Source organism: Bidens hawaiensis, unplaced genomic scaffold, assembly GCF_021521415.1.
Source record: "Bidens hawaiensis isolate Kalapana, Puna unplaced genomic scaffold, B.hawaiensis_p1.1 tig00047030_1, whole genome shotgun sequence".
NCBI classification, from domain to species: Eukaryota; Viridiplantae; Streptophyta; class Magnoliopsida; order Asterales; family Asteraceae; genus Bidens; species Bidens hawaiensis.
Window position 1 is genome coordinate 54,788 of NW_027498415.1, and position 21,087 is coordinate 75,874.

The window sequence follows — 21,087 nt, forward strand, 5'->3', positions numbered from 1 at the left end:
AATGGCAGTTCATCTGGATTCAATAGAACTTGATGTTTTAACTGTTTCTGTTACAACAATATAGGTAAGGTAAGAGTAAAGAAAGATGAACAAGAAGGAAGTATTTAAGCTAGCCAAAGGTTTTCGGGGAAGAGCGAAGAACTGCATCAGGATAGCTAGAGAAAGGGTGGAAAAGGCGCTTCAGTATTCATACAGAGACAGACGTAACAAGAAACGTGACATGCGTTCCCTTTGGATAGAACGCATTAATGCTGGCACTCGCGTACATGGTGTATGCTATGCTTTCTATCTTATCACACACACACACACATATAGGGTAAGGATCCTAAGAGAACCTTTGGCAAATTGAGAACTTTGAGAACCATTTTGGACCACTAAAAAAATCTCTATAAAAATATTATAAAACAAAAAAAAAAAAAACGAAAATTTTAAAAAAGTAAAAATCCAAAATTCTTATATTTCATTCCGGTTTCATTAAAAAAAATCGAAGTTTTTTTATTCATATTATACCTATACACACATGTATACTTTCATTTAATCTCTAGTTTACGTAATGTACACATATGTACATTATCATTTACCTTAAATTATACATATGTGTATAAAAAAACATATGTGTACATATATATACATATAATTATAATTTAGCTAAACCGAGAATTTTTTTTTCGTTTTTTTTAATTCATACTATACCTATACACATATGTATACTTTTATTTAATCTCTAGTTTACGTAATGTACATATATGTACATTATCATTTACCTTAAATTATACATATGTGTGTAAAAAAACATATGTGTACATATATACACATATTATACATATATGTATAATTTAGCTAAACCGAGAATTTTTTTTTTCGTTTTTTTTAATTCATACTATACCTATACACATATGTATACTTTCATTTAATCTCTAATTTACGTAACGTACATTATCATTTACCTTAAATTATACATATGTGTATAAAAAAATACATGTGTACATATATGTACACTAGCTGAGTGCCCGCGCGATGCGGCGAGTTATCTACACAAACATGACATCGAATGTGTAGCCGGTGTTACCGTTTCAGTATATGCGTGACTTCACAACATTGTGCGCGTAACCCGACGATAGTATGCTCGTAATGTGACATTGAAAGCTTAATCGGTATTACTAAGCACGCCACACAACGATTGTAGGCGTGCAATCAGGTGTCGGTGTGCACGTAAAACTAAATTGATCGCGTCTTGACCCGCAACCCATTCCACCTGACACTGTTATAACCCGAAATCTGTTTTGACTTAGACCTCTTTCGACCCGAACCCGTCCCAACCCGACCCAAACCAAATTAACCTTTTTTTGTATCGACCCATTCCGACCTTAACCTTTTCGACCCATGACCCAAACGGCCGAACCCACCCAACCCGTTTGACGGTCCTTAATGGTAATCACGCAACACATTAAGTTTTTAAAATGAGAAAAGTATAGCAATACCATACTCAAATTAAAGAGAACAATATACTCGTTTTTATGGTATAATGTTTTTTAAAAAATATTAACGTTTGAAAAAGTTAAGCGTTTAAATGTCGTGTGGATAGTTGGTTTAAAATTAGGGGTATATATGTAACTATTTAATAAATTAACAAAATGCAATAAAGGTAAAGACCCAACTTATAATTATTTTTTAATAAATCAAAATCAATGTATATGATTCTGCTAAAAGACAAAATTGTTAAAAGACAAAATTGCCCCTAAAATGTCTTAATCTTATGCATTATGGTTTGTACTTAAAGCAATAATTTTGATATCTCTTAAAATTTAAGAAGTCCCTCACTCATGCTTTATATATAGTATAGATATTATACATATATGTATAATTTAGCTAAACCGAGAATTTTTTTTTCGTTTTTTTAATAGAAATCGGGATGATAAATAAGAATTTTGGTTTTTTTACTTTTTTTATTTTTGTGTTTTTTTTTGTTTTATGATTTTTTTTTATTTTTTGGGTTTTTTGTGGTCCAAAATGGTTCTTGTAGTTCTCAATTCTCAAAAAGTTCACACATGATCCTGATCCTATATATATATATACTAGATTTTATCCCCCGTATTACGGGGGTTGTTTTACATTATTCGTTTTTAATATTTATATATGTATATTTGGATTTTAATTTTATTTATTGTAAGAAAGTTAATAATTAATATACTTGAGGTTTGATAATGAAATGGTTTCACAAATAAATGATATGTTATAATCCGGTTTAAAAGCTATCCGGGTTTGGTGATACCCATTACCCGTTTATTTTCTTTATTATAAAATTGTTTCTTAATTATAAATAATATATTTTTTTAAAATAAAATAGGATATTAATTTTTAGTATATTCCTATTTTATAGGATTTTCATATCAAATATTTGATGGGATTATTTTTTAATATAATGAGATGTTATAACCCGTTTAAGAGCTATCTGGGTTTGGTGAGACCTTTACTCATGAATTCGGGTCAAATGCGTGAGAAACCTTCATTTACAAATAAAGTAATCTGATGGCTTGAGAGAATGGTTGTTTTACATTTTTTGTTTTTTAATATTTATTTTTTGGATTTTAATTTTCTTTGTTGTAAAAAAGTTAATAATATACTTAGGGTTTGATGATGAAAGGGTTTCATAAATAAATGATATGTTATAACCCGTTTAAAAGCTATCTGGATTTGGTGACCCATGAACCGCTTATGTTTTTTACTATAAAATTTTTTATTAATTATAAATAATATCTTTTTCTTTTTAAATTGGATATTAAATTTTAGTATATTCCTATTTTGTAGGATTTTCATATCAAATAATTGGTAAGATTAATTTTTAATTTAATGAGATGTTATAACCCGTTTAAAAGCTATCTGGTTTTGGTAAGACCCATACCCATCAATTTGGGTTAAATCAATGAGAGGTCTCCATTTAAAAATCAAGAAATCTGGTGGCTTTCATAAAGGGGGGAGCGACCACATCGCGACACATAGGATTTTTGTGTTTTCGTTTATATATATTATAGATAGATATAGATATATATAGGGAGAGGATATATATATGGGTCATGGTTGATTAATTGTGGTTAATGATATTAGGTGAATTACGGTAACTTTATGCACGGGCTTGTGAAGGAAAACATCCAGCTAAACAGGAAGGTTCTGTCTGAGCTGTCAATGCATGAACCCTATAGCTTCAAGGCTCTTGTTGATGTTTCGCACACTGCTTTTCCTGGAAACAAGAACATGGTATCGGCTCCAAAGAAGGAAGGCCTTAAGATTTTGGTTTGATTACAACTCTTGTTATTTTTACTTTTAAAAACTTTGTGTTAGACATGCTCAAGAGTATCAACCACAATTCTTGCCATGATATTCTAGTTAAATCTCTTAATACATCTTCTATCCGTTTTATTATGTGATCCACGTTGTACCTTTTGGATTGATGCCAAACTGGCTGTGTAACTTGAATTAATACAACCACAAGTTTGACCTTTTCAAGTTTGATTTCTGTCATCTATACTTTGAGCAACCAATTTGAGGTATTAATTTACTGTATAATAATGGTGGTTTGTTCCATAGAAGACATCCAAATAATATCCAGATTCCAGATCATAAATCAAATACTAAACAGCCCACTTAACCAAATTTGATGGCCCGGCAATGGAATGCGTTGGCTTGTTGAATAACCCGAAGTAATGGCTTGTTGAGTAGGGATCATTTTGTTGTGGACGAGTCCCACGGATAACGCCAATAAAGAAACACCAAACCAAATAGATATATGGCTAGACTATTTGAACCTAGTTCTCCTACTAATAAAGAGCTTTGGACATACAAAACTAGCCATTGTTAGTCTCGTCATAGAAAAGGGGTTTTCCCTATGATCAACCTCTTGTGAAAATAAGTAAAGTGATATGAAAGACGTGATGTAAGTGAAAGCGAATAGTTGAGTTTAAGATGATCGTACCTTGATCATAGACCTATTTATTTGTAGTTTAGGTGGGTAGGCATCGCTTTCATTGAGTGAGGACCATTTTGTTTAGAATTATTGTCTTCTATAGTGAGTTCTCACATTTGATTGGTTTAATATCTATAGCACGGATTGGACTGTACATTTGATGACGTGTGAAATAGAAACCTTTGGTGAGATTTAAATACCAGGTTGACCCATATCTTGACGTATATAGCATATGAGACTCATAAGTAGGCTTGTAACTGAACCAAACCGAACGAAGCTTTGTTCATGTTCACTTATTTAGCATTAAACTTGTTGACAAACGGTTCATGAACGCTAATCGAACATAAAATCTTGTTTGTTAAGGAATTGAATTGATTACGAACGCATAACGAACATTTGCTATTTAAGAAGAAAAAGAAAGACCCTAATTAAATATATAAAGTTAAGTAGTTAGAGATAATAATAATAATAATAATAATAATAATAATAATAATAATAATAAACATAATTAAACTATATATTAAAAAGAAACTTACACATGTGAGAGTAATTTATCTTTCCTCTATGTTTGGTGTTTTTATGGATGCAGTACAACAACCTAATGCGTATTTAACATTTTTCATTTGCCATGCTTTCTTTCTTCACTTATTAACACGTGTTGTATCCTTTCCTAGTACAACAATCTATTTATTAAGCAAAAGCAAGCCAACCATCGGATGGAACAATTAGCAGCCCTAGAAAGTCGACAAACCCAAATCCTTGACAGAATAACACAACTGGAGCTCTTCCTCCATCAACCAATTCTGAACAGCAACAATCCACCACCGGAACCGAAGCTCGCCTCTCCGCCGTACTTGTCGCCATTTAAACGCGTTCCGTCCGATTACTACGACTGGTCGCTAGAAGCTCGTAGAGATGTTCTGGCCGCTGCTTCTATTCATCATCTATGCAAAAGCATTGTCCTGGTATTATTACTAATTTAACTCATTGTTTCTGTTTTTGAGGTTTATATTGGTGTACGTTTTAGGACTCATAGAGGTAACTGCTAATTTAGATGAACTTACCACTGACTACAATACTATTGTATTGCATTGCTGTTTGAACAAAATTCATCAAATTGTTTAGGGTTGTCGGCTAGTATTGACTTACTAGACCTTGAGCTTGAGCTCGAAACAACTTGTGAGTTGTTTTTCAAGCTCAGGCTCGGCTTGGCTCGTTCATTGTTTATTAATTTATTCGTATACGTTTTTTTTTAATTATTATAATATATTCTGTGAAAAACCTAGTGTGAAGTTAATTAGTACATGTCCAAATGAGGCAAATAGGGGTGTAAACGAGCTGGCCCGAGCCCGAGCTTGTTTCAATTCAAGAAGGCTCAAGATCAAGCTCGGCTTGTTTATTTTTTGTCAATTATTTAATGATTTTATTTATCAATTTTTATACTTATTTACATATATATTTATATGTAAATATGTGTGAACCCTCGGGTGGGCTAAAGTTAAATTGCACTAATTTTGACGTTATTTTACTAATCTTGTGAAAATAACGTTAAAAGTGGCGGAAGGTTAATCAGGCATCATGTGGTGGCGTTGATAGCCGAAAGACAAGGGTACATGCACCAATCGGCTAGTGTGCCGATGGTTGAATGTTATGTGCCTTATGTCCAAGGCTTGATGCAAACCACTATCGAGCCGGGGGTCTCACCGGGAGCAGCCTCTCTATTCCTACGGGGTAGAGGTAAGGCTGTCTACATCTTACCCTCCTCAGACCCTACCATAGCTTTGTTATTGGTGAGATATACTGAGTACGATGATGAATATATTTATACTTTATAGTTATAGTTATAATTTTTCTATACAATATAATGTATATAATTTTATTTTTTTGACATTTGTTTATATATAACAATCATTATTATTATATAAATGTATTAAATAAAAGTTACAAAAATAAATAGCTTGTTTAGGCTCGCAACCTGGCCGAGCTCGATATGTGAAGCTCAGGATCAAGCTTGTTTATGAGATGATTAATAAAAGTTCGAGCTCGGGCTCTTTTATGCTTGGCTCGATTTGAGTTTTGAACAAGCGATCTTTAGTAGCTCACAAGTGGCTTGGCTCGTTTACTCTCCCTGAGGCAAAACTTTAAAATACACAAGGCTTGATGAGCCTAAACTAGCTTCCCATTCGAGGTTCGAGCTCGGGCTCAATGACTAAACAAGCTTTGTTTGAGGCTTGGGCTTGGCTCGAGCTCGAAAAAGCTCCGCCTGATTCAAGCTTTTTATCGATCCGATTTCGAGTAGCTCGTGAACAGCTAGGCTCGCCTGCACCTCTAATTAGTTACCGAGGATCGTTAGATTGACACCAAATATCAAATTGCATTTCATAGTGAAATAAGGTGTTTATCAAATAGGTTTTCAGAGCTTCCTTTGCATCATAACTTTGTATATTAATACTTTCGTTACTTGCAGGTAAATACTCAAGCTCCATCTGACATTACAGATTGCAGTGACCGACAGAATTCAAAATACTACATTGTTGTCGTTCAGGTACTTTTTTATTCCAGTTTTTCATGTCTTTGTTGGCTATAATGCAACCCACACTGCTCTTAACTTATCTTTTCAATCTTTTTTTACTGCAGTATACTGCTCGGTTTAGTGCTGATACCGTAAAAAATTTTCTTTATACACTCAACAATGGCAAGATACCCAAAAAGAGATTCAACTGTAAGTAACATCTCTGGTTAATAGTTAACTTTCATGTTATAAACTTATAAAAACATCCTTTAAATGAGCATATCGGGATATTTGGTTTGAGAGTTGTTTGTGATTTTGGGCCACAACTCATGATCATTAATTTCATTTTAATTTGGCCTTACAGTAAGACTTGCTCCCGAAGACAAATCACACAAATTGACTGGTTTTGAACACAATGGAGTTACATGCGTTGGCATGAAAACAGACATCCCGGTAATCAGCTAATAGTTTAGTAATTTTTTAGTTTGAAAATTTGTAAAACGATTATTGTTGTAATTTTCAGGGTACATAAAAATATGTGTTTTATGATACATAGTTATTTTTTGGGGTAAAAATGGCAGGTTATTTTGGATGAAGCAATTGTGAAGCTTCAACCTTACTACTTTTGGCTGGGTGGCGGAGAGATCGATCTAAAACTAGGAATTAGGACATCTGAATTCATCAACTTCGCAAAACCTTTCATCGTGAATTGTAGCGGTTCTTGATAATTTGTCTCAGATGTTAGCAAAAGATAGTATTTATCACTTTTGGATGTGGTTGCATGGGTCTTCCTATTTTTATTTTTGATATCCATTTTTAATTGTAATCAACTCCTTTGAAAGAGTGTATGATTAATCTTCCTATTTTGAAAATGCACCATAATCTCCTGTTATCTTCTGCTCGAATCACTAAGGACCTGCCTGCACGTAAGATTGCATATTACTGGTTTCCTCTTGTCATGAACTTGTGAGGGAGCGACTTCAACTTATGACCGGTGATGTAAATTAGATTGTTACTGTCCTCAATGGGACATCTAGGTGGTGTTAAAGTGTCTGTCTCACAACCAAAAGGTTGAGAGTTCAAATTTTGCAGAATACAGGTTACGATGTTTTTATCCTGAAAAATTTAGGAAATAAATTGATGTTAAAAGAAAATTACATTTTATTGTGCAAAGACAACCAACAGTATATTCTGTAGGGACAAAATAGGATAAAAGATTAAAGTTCATGTGGGAAATCTACATGCGCCCCCACCGTTCAACACCGCTACTGATGGCAGTTGCCACGCCTCAGAACCACCGCTTTTTATTGTAGCGTCCTATCAGCGCAATACAGATTTTTTAAAAGCTCATCACGTACAATTAGTGATGTTGTAGAAGCTGCATACCTGCAATTTGGGCTGCAGTTAGGAATGGATGACTTCATTTTTTATACTTGATTTAAGTATTTTAAAAAAAACCTTCTCTACCGACATTGAGGACCAGAGGTATTGTGCATGTTTTACAAATGAATAATGAGAGGATCGATTTTAGGTACCCTACCAATAATCTTACATTTAAAGTGGAGTCCACATTTGATTTTTTTAATGTTAGTATGTCACATTTGTGTTGGTTGTAACTTGTAAGTTGAAAATCTGAAATGAGGATTTTATGGATATCAGGTCATTTTGATTAATTGTGATTTACTTAAAAACAAAGTAAAGTACACCCTACACGTTTGTACGGTACTATTATAATTTCAGGAACTGACACACACGAAGGTTTAAGGGAGCGAGACACCCATGGTTTGAATTGGCATGACTGATGGAAACTTGCAAGTAAACTAATAAACAAACGTAATTGATTATCAATAATGACAATCCGTAATTGACTATTAAGTGATAATCAGCAATAGTGAGTTACCACCGAACGGTGCCAATTTGGTTTGTGGCAAATAGGCTTCAATAACAAGTTAATACTAATCAAAGGTAACTGGTCATCGGTAGCAACTAAGCGTTGAAGAGGTTTCTACTAATAAATTTTGACTGAGTTACCTATCTATCTACAGTGTCTATGTTGGGAATAACTACAATGTGAGCGTTTATGTTCTATCGAATGCCATTTGATACGACTAATGAACAAGCAAAAAACAAACTAAGCAACCGAAGTCTTCAAAACATGAAATACATGTCCTTTTTGCATCCATTCACTTGGAATTTATGATGTTTTCCAAGAACATCAACAAGGTCTTTATCATTGCACATGCAATGTTCCACATGATATTTAATTTTAAGACAACACAGGGTCGATGAACTTCAGTTGCCTGGGACAGGTCTAATCTCTATGGCCTATGCTCACATCAAGTTTTATCTGATTGGCTCAAATGGGGGCTAGAGTTAATGGAAATCAACACAATGCCAGCCCTTTGAATTCTCATGCATGATGCATGTGTCATAGACATTGTAATAGTCAATATCCTAGAGCAAAAATTCCTACTTTTGGTCTATGTTCATGGCTACTGAACTCTTGGTCCACTAGTTGTTGCTCTCCTTTTCTTTTAACAGATGAGAAGTTGCTATTAGATGAACTTGGTTAAATAAATCGGTTATAATGACGCAGATGAACTTCAAGAAGTTACGGTAGGAAACCAATGGAAGCAAGATTCAAACCTCATACATCTGCTAGAGTGGCATCATGTGCTTATCACTATATATATTACCTCTTCAAAGGTTACTAAGAGCATGTACAACGGTTTTATTATTCAGCCGTCTGGATGATGTGGAACCAAGCGGACAAGCAACATTTCGGACTTGCTTGATGTGGGCCAGACGTCAAGCAGTGGTGCCAGGAAATCAGATGAGGGTGGACGACCAATGTGGGGCCATATAATCTCACAAGATTATTTAGTTAAAGAAGTGATCGATCAATGATCATAAAGATTGCCTGCTCCTAGTTCACTCATATAATAAACTTCTTCATTTACTGTGTAGTGACAAGTGATGATCCCTGAAACAAAATACAGTTTATTATTTCGGAAGACTGAATCTTGCAGAAGCACATTGATGGTTAAGATCAGCTTGATGACTCCTCTGAACGCATTGCCATTATCGATCCGATCTCCTCTTTGTTTCCTTGGCATGTTTTGATTAAATTTGACGCGCTTTTGATTTACCTTGGTGAAAATTTGTACTTGAATTAAGCATATTGATAGTCTTTTTATTATTAACTTGTGTGTGAGTGATTCATTATTTATGGAACAAATTAGTTCTTGAAACTAATTTTTGATGAAAAAAAGAGTCAATTAATCATAGTGGCCAGTCTATTCTTTATTGTACATATAACAATTTTTATAACTAGGATTTAAATATTTCATAGTAAAAAAAGGGGAATGTGAGCATGACATGTATATTAATTCATAAACTTTTTGTGCCTGTGTGCATTATTTTTGAAACACATATCATGATTCATGTGTGTGTGCGCATTATTTTTAAAGCCCACATCTGGAACAATTTTATAAAAGTGGTAAATGGTGCATAAATTGGCGAGAGATACTTTATACATAGCATGATGCAATACTTTTTATAATATAGATGTGAAACACTAAGAAAAGAAAACAATAATATTCGTGTAAAGCGCGCAGGTACCAGCGACCTTAGCCTACCTTCTGGGCGCTGGCTAAGGTCTAGTCCTCACTTTGCACGTGTATTATTGTTTTCGTGATATAAGGATGAAGACGAAGAACAAAAACCTTAATTATACACACTTTACAAGCACACATGGTAAATTAAATTGATTGAACAAGAAATCGAGCATGAGATCACAATGAAAGGAAGGAGGGGGGGGGGGGGGGTTGCTAATCTGGGGCAAAACCACTATGCATGGTCTAAAGATGGGTAATTTCACAACAAAAAATGTGATTTTTACTACCCATAATGACAAAAAAAAAATTATAATAATCACAAACTTCCCACATAATTATTTATATTTAAGCCAATTGCTTAATTTTAGCCATTGATCAATCATGACCAATGGTTACAGGCTCTTAAAGTTATACATATAAAAGTGTGTGTGTGTGTGAGAGAGAGAGAGAGAGAGAGAGAGTGAGAAGTGAGAGTGATTGAGAGAGAAGCAAGTTGATCAAACTACCATATAACTGTATTCCTGCTTTAAGAAGGAACCAACCAACATATTTAAGACATGGGTACATCAATGGACCACAAATCAATTTTTGATATTTCTTCATTGATAGTAAAGTTAACACTGCAACATAGACATGATCATTGCAAGTAACCATACAATGATTCATTACAATTACTCACTTATCATACATCATAGAAACAAAGCATTGCTATAGTTGATAATACACCCCAAAGGGGTTGTTCACAACTCCAAATGCGTAATTTGAGCTTACATTAATACAAGATATATATAGTATATATTGACTAACTAATTCAAATATATATCACGTTCGGAAATTGGAGTAAAATCAACAAGATAACTCATTCAAGGCTGTATATTGTGGATTGGTGGCTTGCGGTGGGGTTGCGCATAGTCCATGACTACAACATCTTCAGTAATGCTATTATCCTCAGATTTGTTTATAGCTTCCTTTGAATCTTGAAGCTTAGACTCCATTGTTGTTCGACCGTGTTTCTTCAATCCCTACGATAGACGATAAGAAAAAGTTTATGACTTTATAATATTTTATGTGATGTCTAAACAATAGTTATAACACCATATGCCAAATACTTAATTATTGGTATGGTTTTGTATTCTTGTAGAGACATATATTTGACTTTTTTAAAATCTGATCACTTGGCTACTTCTTAAAAACCAATGAATTTTCATGGATGCATGCAAGTTTGATAATTATTTAAGGAACATTAGATCAAGATCAAGAAGATGAGACGATGTTGTGTAAAGTTAAATATATCACATACTTGATATTTTAAAATTTTGAATGTTATGGAAGTTTCTGCTTTCAAAGTTACAGCTTGAAAATGAATAATGAAAGTATTATCATCTTGCATGCAATCATGCATGTATGGCAAAGATCATATTAAAATGAATTAAGTCATGCTTGAATGTTTGTAGATATCTAGCTACACATGCATAGTTTCTTAAGTTTTGCAATATAAAAGAGGATTTATTTTTTATTATCAGATGATTTAGGAACGAGACTGGCCGGTACTTCTAGTTGTTTTTTTTTTTTTTTTTGAAATTCGCAATTTCGCATGCTAGACTTCTAGGCAATTCACTACCTTATAGGCAAGTTAGCTTGGTTAAGTTTGGCGAAAAACTCTTTATTCACTTCTAGAGTTTACTTACAAGCTATATATATATATAGGGGTGGAATCAAGTGAAAACTCTTGTTATAGAAAAAAACTTAAAAACTCCTAAAAAACTATTTTTAACTTTTTTTTTAAATTTTTTTTGAAGTTTCTTTTTTTCCCATTATTCTTATATGTTGTTATTTGTTCAAAAAACAAAACCTTGTCGGTAATCTCGTCGGTGTAGTGCGCATGCTAGACTTCTAGACAATTCACTACCCTATAGACAAGTTAGCTTGGTTAAGTTTGGCGAAAAACTCTTTATTCACTTCTAGAGTTTACTTACAAGCTATATATATATATATATATGGGTGGGATCAAGTGAAAACTCCTGTTATAGAGAAAACTTAAAAACTCTTAAAAAATTATTTTTAACTTTTTTTTAAAATTTTTTTTGAAGTTTCTTTTTTTCCCATTATTCTTATATGTTGTTATTTGTTCCAAAAAAAAAAAACCTTGTCGGTAATCTCGTCGGTGTAGTGCACATGTGTAATAGTGTATATTGCATATATGCAAAAGTTTTGTATTGCATAGAATACAACACTATTGCACATATTTGATACACACTATTGTATATATGCAATATAAGACTAATACGCACATCGAATACACATTAGTACGTATGTGTAATACAACATTAACGCACATGTGCACTACATCGACTTTTATTTTATTATTATTATTTTTTTCATATAATACAACACTACTACACACATACAATACACAAAAATTGAATATATGTCATTAAATACTAATAAACTTAAAAATACACAATAATACACATGTGTAATACAACGGTATCGCACAGTAATACGTATGTGCATTACAGCGGTTTTTTTTTTTGGTTTTTTTTATTTTTTTCGAACAAAGGGTAAGAAATTATAAGAATAATGACAAAAACAGAATTTTGAAAATATTTTTTTATTTTTAATTAAAAATAAATTTATAGGAATTTTTAAGTTTTCTCTCTAAAGATGAGTTTTCTCTCTCTCTCTCTCTCTCTCTCTCTCTCTATATATATATATATATATATATATATATATATATATATATATATATATATATATATATATCGAAACGACTGCAAGTACAAGAAGCTAGTTTCAAAAAACACGAAAAAAAAATCTATAAATGATGCATGATAAGCGATTTACCTCTACTTTGTTTTCCTCTTGAGAAATTTGTACCTTGATGTCACTTCCTGCAGATTATAACATGCATACGGTATCAATATCCACATAGCAATCCATATTAATATACAAATTATTCACTCAGAAATATCATCAAGTCATAACCTTTATGGATCTTGTGCTCATTTAAAGGAAACTCAAGCTTGGACTCCTTTAGTTCAACCCTTTCATTAACACAATTTGTTCCTTCGAGCTCAGCATTTAGTACCAGTACTGTCTGATTTAGATATAAGATGAAACCAATAATCTTATCAGTCACTTCATAATATATATGTATATATACATGGAGGGATCATGAGAAAACTTTTCTTTATGAAAAAAAAAGAAAAAAATACTCCATACTACATATATGCACTTCTTCATGAAAATAATATAAAACTTCCTATACTACTTGCATATATGCAATATACTACATGCATACCACATATATGTAGTACTAATATCATATGAGTAATATGATATACCGCATATATGCAGTATTATATGTAGTATGAAGTTTTTGGTTTTTTCATGAAGAACGGGTTTTCCCATAATTCTCTCACTATATGTATAAAAGATATAAACCTTGCTAGTTATAAGACGGAGTTCTTTCCCGGGTTCCTTGTGGAACACGCCAAGATGGAGGGAGCTGCATGCATGCATGGAAACACATAGGTGGAGGATTAAATAATAAACAATAAATGACATTTTTTTTCTCAGGGGGAGATGAATAACCCAAGGTGTATTTATAGACTATATTATCTTGCACAGTTACAAGTCTGATCTCTGAACTAGTTTGAAGTTGGTTTGCTTCGAGTGTGGCGACCGTTAGAATATGTGGTTGTGTTGGTTTCTGATTGCACATGGAAGTTAATATACATATAGATAAACATATATACAAAGACTATATAGCTAGGGAGGGGATGATTAAATGCAGATATTGTAAGAGGAATGGAAGGAAGGATGTTTAAAGAGAGAACATGGAAGTGTTTGCTGATGAATCTTTAATTGGAGATATTGACATCCTCTACTGTCCCCTTCCTCTTATCACTTTTTATTAAATTTCTTTCATGGACATTTAATTTCTTTTATATATAAAATGCATTATATATGTAGAGTTACGTACATGTATCATGATTCATGAACTTGTTTTTGGTTTTGATTCAGGTTTAGCTTATGAGTTATGCCACACTTATGTGAGAGCTCCGGAACATGATGGTCATTGTCATGCGTGCTAATATTCGGTTAATTGTGCAAAATTGCAATTATTCATGCGTGTTTTATCGGTTAATTTTGGTAGAATCTTTGGGATCAAGAGAGTAGATTAGTTAAATTTTTACAGATGAGAGTTTACAAGTATTTATAGATATCAACTAACTGTACCTACCAACATGATTAGTTTAATGGCCAAATAACTACCACTTAACTCTTAACTAACATAACTATAAATACTATGCTTAGGATATAGTTTCAATACAATATTAAGAATAAAACTTAGGACAAATATTCAAACATTTTCCCCCTAATCAATGTTGGCACAATTGGTGTTTGGCCCAAGTGGAAAGCCCGGCTCAAGAATTATTAGGGTTTATTATATTTGGTAATGACTTGACTAGCAAGTTTGATTAGTCTACATAAGTCGAGTTATGATTGTCTTAGAATAAGTGAAGTTGGTGTAACCGAGTTAGGGTTCATCAAGAGTCAGACCGAGTTAGGGTTTGAGGTGTTGTAATCAGTTTTTTGTGTTAGATTTTCTAATTAATATAAACAAGAGTTATTTGTTTAGTACGTGTTTGATTATCGATCTGGGACTTGAATCAAGGCATGGTTGATATTCAAACATTCTTGTTCATCCAATCTTGTAATCAGGGGTGCAACTTAGTGTAGCCTCCCTCTCCCCTGCGTTTTTGTGATTTTGTTCAAACTTCATCACTGGTTGTAGTCCCAACTCCAAATTTGTATTTGGCCTTTTCTTTTTGACTCTATGTCTTTAATAACTTCACTCTTTCATCATCAATTGCTCACCTTCATTCATCATACTTGCATCACTTCATTGTTCTTCGCTTATGCATCTGCATACCCCTTTATTCCTGCATTCGTTGTATTCATCTTCATTTACTACCTTGTGTAAGAATAAATATAAGGATATATATTTATGTGTGGCCATCATTATCATTTATATAATAATAAATCAAAATTAATTATACCTTGTTAGTATATTAGCTAGGTAATTGTTGATGGACCATATTGCCATTACTTGCTAATCAAGGGTTTCCCCTTGGGTGTATATATATAAATAAATGGGAGAGATATATTAACATCATAAGAAAAACCTAACTCTCACACTTAAGAAATTCGTGACCCCTATCTCTCTATATTCGGTTTTTTCAAGAACCCTAATCCCCATCACTAACATACATCCTAAAGGGGAATTCGACCAAGCTGACTATCATGTTAACAAGAGGATTCTCATCAGCCATGGCTACTCTCTCTGCTGTAACAGGTATGTTTTACTTGTGGGTTTACCATAACATTCATGTTTTTCATTACATACGTAAAGAACTTATCAACATGTGGTATCAGAGCGATGTTGATTAATCAGTTCTTTATGTTTTCCCTAAATCTGGATCTAAACCGGAAAACATGAAACTAAAATCTGATAAACCCAAATTCTGTTTCTTATTTTATCATTAAATTCTTATTTAACTTATTGAAATCTGGTTATACATAAACTGTTTAAAAACAATGTTATAACCAATTTCACATTAAATATTTGTTAAAAACTTTATGGTTTTTCGGCGATGTTCTTCGTGTTCATCATGAGTTTTTCAAAAATATTACATATTTTGGTTAAAATTCGGATTATGATTGTGTTTTTCCTAAAACAATTGAATAAACAAATCTTCAAAGATTTTAAATTTTGAATAATTATGAAATCTATAAATTTCAAAATTAAAAACAAATCTTGGTGATAAAATTAATCTCTAAAGAATTTGAATCAAGATATGTTTACCTTAAATAATTTGGATTTGGTTAAAACCGAGATCTCATTAAAACCGAAATCTTGGTTAAAACAAAGATCTCAATAAAACCGAAAACTCAAGTATTAACAGAGAACTCATAATTTTCGAGATCTTATAAAACCGAAAACACAATAAAACCAAAAACCCAAGTGTTAACCGAGAACTCATAATTTCCGAGATCTCATAAAACCGAAAACACGATAAATTTAATTCAAGCAAAACTAACTCGTGTATAATTAAAATGATTGTTTCACTTCTGCCCAAAGGTAATGTGTTACAATTGGTTTGCACATATAATTAAATAAAATTTATTTCTGCCTAAAGGTGATTTATTTTTTGTTTAAGTAGAACCTTTTATTCAAGTTGTCTATTAGTTTGATGTTAATAGTAGACATTTATTATCACAGCTTCATAATTATAAATGGTCCTTATCTATGCCTGCCTTAGTTTAATTTCCCCTAGATCAGTCTAAGTCTCTTCTAGTTTAGTATCTTACTATTCTCATCTAATTTCCATTAATTGCTCCGAATGGTGGAATTACACCATTAACTGGAGATAACTTTGCTGCCTGGAAGGAATCTCTTATGCTCAATCTCGCCTTCCTGGATTTCGACTATGCTCTACTCGAGGAGGAACCTCCAACATTAACCACCAACAGTACTCCTGCTGAGCATTTATTGTTCGAAAAATGGAAGAGGTGTAACCGCATGTCTCTAATGCTTATGAAAAACTCTATTAGCATGCCGATAAGAGGATCCATTCCAGACTCTGAAGATGCTAAAACCTATCTGGCTTCTGTGGAGGAGCAATTCAAAGAAACATCTAAGGCGCATGCTAGTACTCTTATTCTCAAGCTAGTGACTACTAAGTATGATGGAAGGAGTGGCATTCGTGGGCACATTATGATGATGAACGACATGGCCCATAAACTAAAGGGATTAGACATGGAGATCAGTGTGGTTTTCTGGTACACTTCATCATGACTTCTCTTCCTGCTGCCTATGAAGCTTTCAAGATCAATTAAAACACCCAAAAGGATAAATGGACCATGAGTGACCTGATTGCTATGTGAGTGCAAGAGGAAGAGCGTATGAAGATGGATAAACCTGAAGTTGCTTACCTTACCACCAGCTCCAAGAAGAGGAAGAACACTCATTCAAGAAAGGAGTTTGCTAAAGTTCAAAAGAATAATACATGTGCTTCATCCAGCTCTCAAAACTCCACTGGAAAGCCTTTCTGCAAGTTCTGTAAGAAGTACATTCACAAGCAGAAAGACTGCCCAGACTTTAAGGAGTGGCTGATCAAGAAAGGTAATGATCTCTTTATGGTACTTGAATCCTATAATTTAACTGTTCCTGCTAATACATGGTGGTTTGATTCTGGTTCTGTGGTTCATGTGACCAATTCTACTCAAGGATTCCTTTCAATCTGGAAGCTGGAAAGAAACCAAAGAACACTAAGACTAGGGAATGATAAAGAACTTGAAGTCAAGGCTGTGGAAACTTTACAATTAATAATGAAAACTAGTTTATGTATTAAACTTTATGATACCTTATATATTCCTGAGATTACTCGGAATCTAGTATCAGGACCAAAGTTAGACATGGACGGTTTTGATGTTTCTCATGGTCATGTCAAACTTACTATTTCTTTTAATTCTCAAGTGTTTGGTTATGGTTTTTTGGATGGTGGTCTTTATAAATTAGAACTAGATGATAATTTTTCTAAATCTTTGTTGTCGTATAATATTAATAAATCACTCACAAAGATTCAAGAGAAACGAGACTTAGAGACTTCTTCTATGTTGTGGCATCAACGTCTAGGCCACATCTCACGGGACCGGTTAGCCCGACTTCTTCTATGTTGTGGCATCAACGTCTAGGCCACGTCTAGGCCACATCTCGATTTCACCGATTTTGGAACATGTGTCAAATGCCTAAAAGGAAAAACGACATCGGCAAATTAGAAAGGCTCCATTAGGAGCTCTAATTTATTAGAACTCATTCATACTGATATCAGTGGCCCTTACCCCATTGCTGGCATAACTGGACATACTTCATTTATCACTTTCATTGATGATCATTCCCGCTACATCTACCTGTTTCTCATTAAAGAAAAATATGAATCTGTAACAACTTTTAAGGATTATAAAATTGAAGTTGAAAAACAATTAGATCGTCAAATAAAAGTTGTCAGATCAGATAGAGGAGGTGAATATTATGGAAGACATACTGATGTGGGTCAGGCTCCTGGTCCATTTTATGAGTTTTGTAAGGGCCATGGGATCGTGAACCAATACACCATGCCAAGTACTCCTCAGCAAAATAGTGTCGCTGAACGGAAAAATCGAAACCTTATGGATATGGTACACAGTATGTTAGCCAACACTAATTTACCTCTATTCCTCTGGACTGAAGCCTTAAAAGCAGCCGTTCATATACTCAATAGAGTTCTTTCTAAGTCTGTCCCTAAAACTCTTTATGAACTTTGGATAGGAAGGAAATCGAGTCTTAATTATATGAAAGTATAGGGTTATATTGCTGAGGCAAAACTATATAACCCTTTCCTAAAGAAACTTGACCCTAAAACTGTTACATGTTTCTTTATCGGGTATCCTGAAAATTCAAAGGGTTATCGTTTCTATTGTCCTTCCCATGTCACTCGTATTGTAGAAACCAAGCGTGCCGTGTTCCTGGAGGATTACAAGATCAGTGGGAGCAGTACTAACCCTTATGAAGAATTGCAAGAAGTACAAGATGCGGGGGGAGACTTGTCGATTGTTGTATCTCCGGTTATTCCTCTTGTCCCAATGCAATTGAACCTACTGCACCAACTTCTCTACACTCAGCTTCTCCACACCCAGAACCCGTTATAACAGAAAATGAAGGCACATCAAACACTCAAAACCAAGATAATGTTGAACCCACTAATCAACTCAGGAGGTCATCTAGGTCCAGAAAACCTACTAACTTTGATGATTATGTCACCTACCTGACTGAAGTTGACCCCGAAAAGCTTAACGATCCTATCTCTTATAATGAAGCCATAAGCAGTGAACAATCTTCTGAATGGAATAAAGCGATGAATGATAAGCTTGACTCCATGAAGAAAAACGACGTTTGGGGTTTGGTAGAATTTCCCAACGGTATCAAACCCGTAGGATGTAAATGGGTGTTTAAAACAAAACTTGATCCAAATGGGAACGTTGAACGCTATAAAGCAAGATTGGTTGCAAAGGGCTACACTCAGAAAGAGGGAATTGACTATCAAGAGACCTTCTCACCTGTCTCTCGAAAAGATTCATTAAGGATCATTATGGCCCTAGTAGCTCATTTTGATTTAGAGCTGCATCAGATGGACGTAAAAACCGCTTTCCTTAACGGAAATATAGACGAAGATGTGTACATGAAACAACCTGAAGGTTTTATACCTAAAGGTCAAGAACATCTAGTCTGTAAGCTGAAAAAGTCAATATATGGGTTGAAACAAGCATCACGTCAATGGTACCTAAAGTTTGATGAAGTCATGAAGAAACAAGGTTTTACAAAGAATCAAGTGGATCAATGCACCTACCTTAAGATAAGTGGGAGTAAATTTACTATACGTGTCCTTTACGTAGATGATATTTTATTGGCAAGTAATAGTTTAGTCATGTTGCATGAGTCGAAGCGATTACTCTCGCATAACTTCGACATGAAGGATCTCGGAGATGCTTCTTATGTTATTGGCATCGAAATTCACCGAAACAGACACAAAGGGATCTTAGGATTATCTCAAAGGGCCTACATTGATCGTGTCCTTACTCATTACAAGATGCAATATTGTAACCCAATTGCATCTCCAGTAGTTAAAGGAGACATTTTTGGTGCATCTAATGCCCGAAGACAAAGGTTGAAAAGGAGTAGATGAGAATGATACCTTATGCATCAGTAGTCGGGAGCCTTATGTATGCTCAAGTTTGTACTCGTCCAGATATTGCTTATATTTCTGGAATGTTAGGCCGTTATCAGACTAACCCTGGCCTTGAGCACTGGAAAGCAGCTAAGAAAGTGCTTCGTTATCTGCAAAAGACAAAAGACTACAAACTAACTTATAGAAGAAGTGATAATTTAGAAGTGATAGGTTATTCTGATTCTGACTTTGCTAAATGCAAAGATGACAAAAAGTCCACTTCGGGGTATATCTTTATGTTAGCAGGCGGACCCATCTCATGGAGGAGTCATAAACAACAGCTAACATCAACTTCCACTATGATGGCGGAATATATAGCTGTTTATAATGCAACATGCTGTGGAATGTTGCTTAAAAATCTGATTTCTGGACTCAAAATAGTCAATTCCATTTCTAGACCATTGAAGCTTTACTGTGATAATTCAGCTGCCGTTAGTTTCTCGAACAGTAACAGTTCGACTGGAGCTGGTTTATATCTTGATACAAAGTATTTGTTCGTGCGTGAACGAATTGAGGAAAATAAACTTTGTATTGAGCATATTAGTACAAATAATATGCTAGCGGATCTGATGACTAAAGGTCTCCCACCTAAAGTTTTTGAACAACATGTTGCTAATATGGGATTTGCTGAAGACCTTATTTAATTGCATATTGTGCTAACTTACATTTTATTTAATAAAATTTCCTCAATTTTGATTTTGTATGTCTCTTAATATGTTCTGCATGCGTAATGACATATAGACAAATTAATATACAAATCAAATATTTGAAGGGCTTACTTATAAATTTTGATCATAACTACTTAGGTTTTAAATAAGGACTGCAGTATGATTAATGGGGGTCTTGAGCTGATGTTCAATTCAATGACTGTATTTCTCTGCTCCAGTTTGAGTTTAAAGCTAAAATGAGTGTTAAAATCTGCAGACTAATCTAACGCTCATAATAAATGATTATTCGGCCAAGTGGGAGAATGTAAGAATAAATATATGGATATATATATATATTTATGTGTGGCCATCATTATCATTTATATAATAATAGATCAAAATTAATTATACCTTGTTAGTATATTAGCAAGATAATTGTTACATTCTCCCATTCTCCCACTAACCGATCCAGAACATCTACAGGGTTTGCACAATATCTAACTTATCGCAAACTACA

At 33.8% G+C, this 21,087-nt stretch overlaps 3 protein-coding genes and 1 pseudogene across 3 annotated transcripts; all 4 read left to right on the top strand.

Annotated features, from left to right (window-relative positions):
* LOC143596824 (uncharacterized) lies at nucleotides 1–3,298 on the top strand. The gene is made up of 2 exons (XM_077075497.1): nucleotides 1–271; nucleotides 3,106–3,298. Exons 1-2 carry the CDS (start codon nucleotides 86–88, stop codon nucleotides 3,295–3,297), a joined length of 378 nt encoding a protein of 125 aa, XP_076931612.1. The 5' UTR covers nucleotides 1–85; the 3' UTR covers nucleotide 3,298.
* A 1,379-nt stretch (nucleotides 3,299–4,677) lies between these two features.
* LOC143596827 (uncharacterized) lies at nucleotides 4,678–7,217 on the top strand. The gene is made up of 5 exons (XM_077075498.1): nucleotides 4,678–4,926; nucleotides 6,429–6,506; nucleotides 6,599–6,683; nucleotides 6,838–6,926; nucleotides 7,055–7,217. Exons 1-5 carry the CDS (start codon nucleotides 4,678–4,680, stop codon nucleotides 7,196–7,198), a joined length of 645 nt encoding a protein of 214 aa, XP_076931613.1. The 3' UTR covers nucleotides 7,199–7,217.
* A 9,339-nt stretch (nucleotides 7,218–16,556) lies between these two features.
* LOC143596820 (uncharacterized) lies at nucleotides 16,557–16,955 on the top strand. Its single transcript, XM_077075495.1, has one exon. The coding sequence runs from the start codon at nucleotides 16,557–16,559 to the stop codon at nucleotides 16,953–16,955; it is 399 nt and encodes a 132-aa protein (XP_076931610.1).
* A 2,928-nt stretch (nucleotides 16,956–19,883) lies between these two features.
* LOC143596822 (secreted RxLR effector protein 161 pseudogene) lies at nucleotides 19,884–20,354 on the top strand (annotated as a pseudogene).
* Nucleotides 20,355–21,087: the final 733 nt, after the last annotated feature.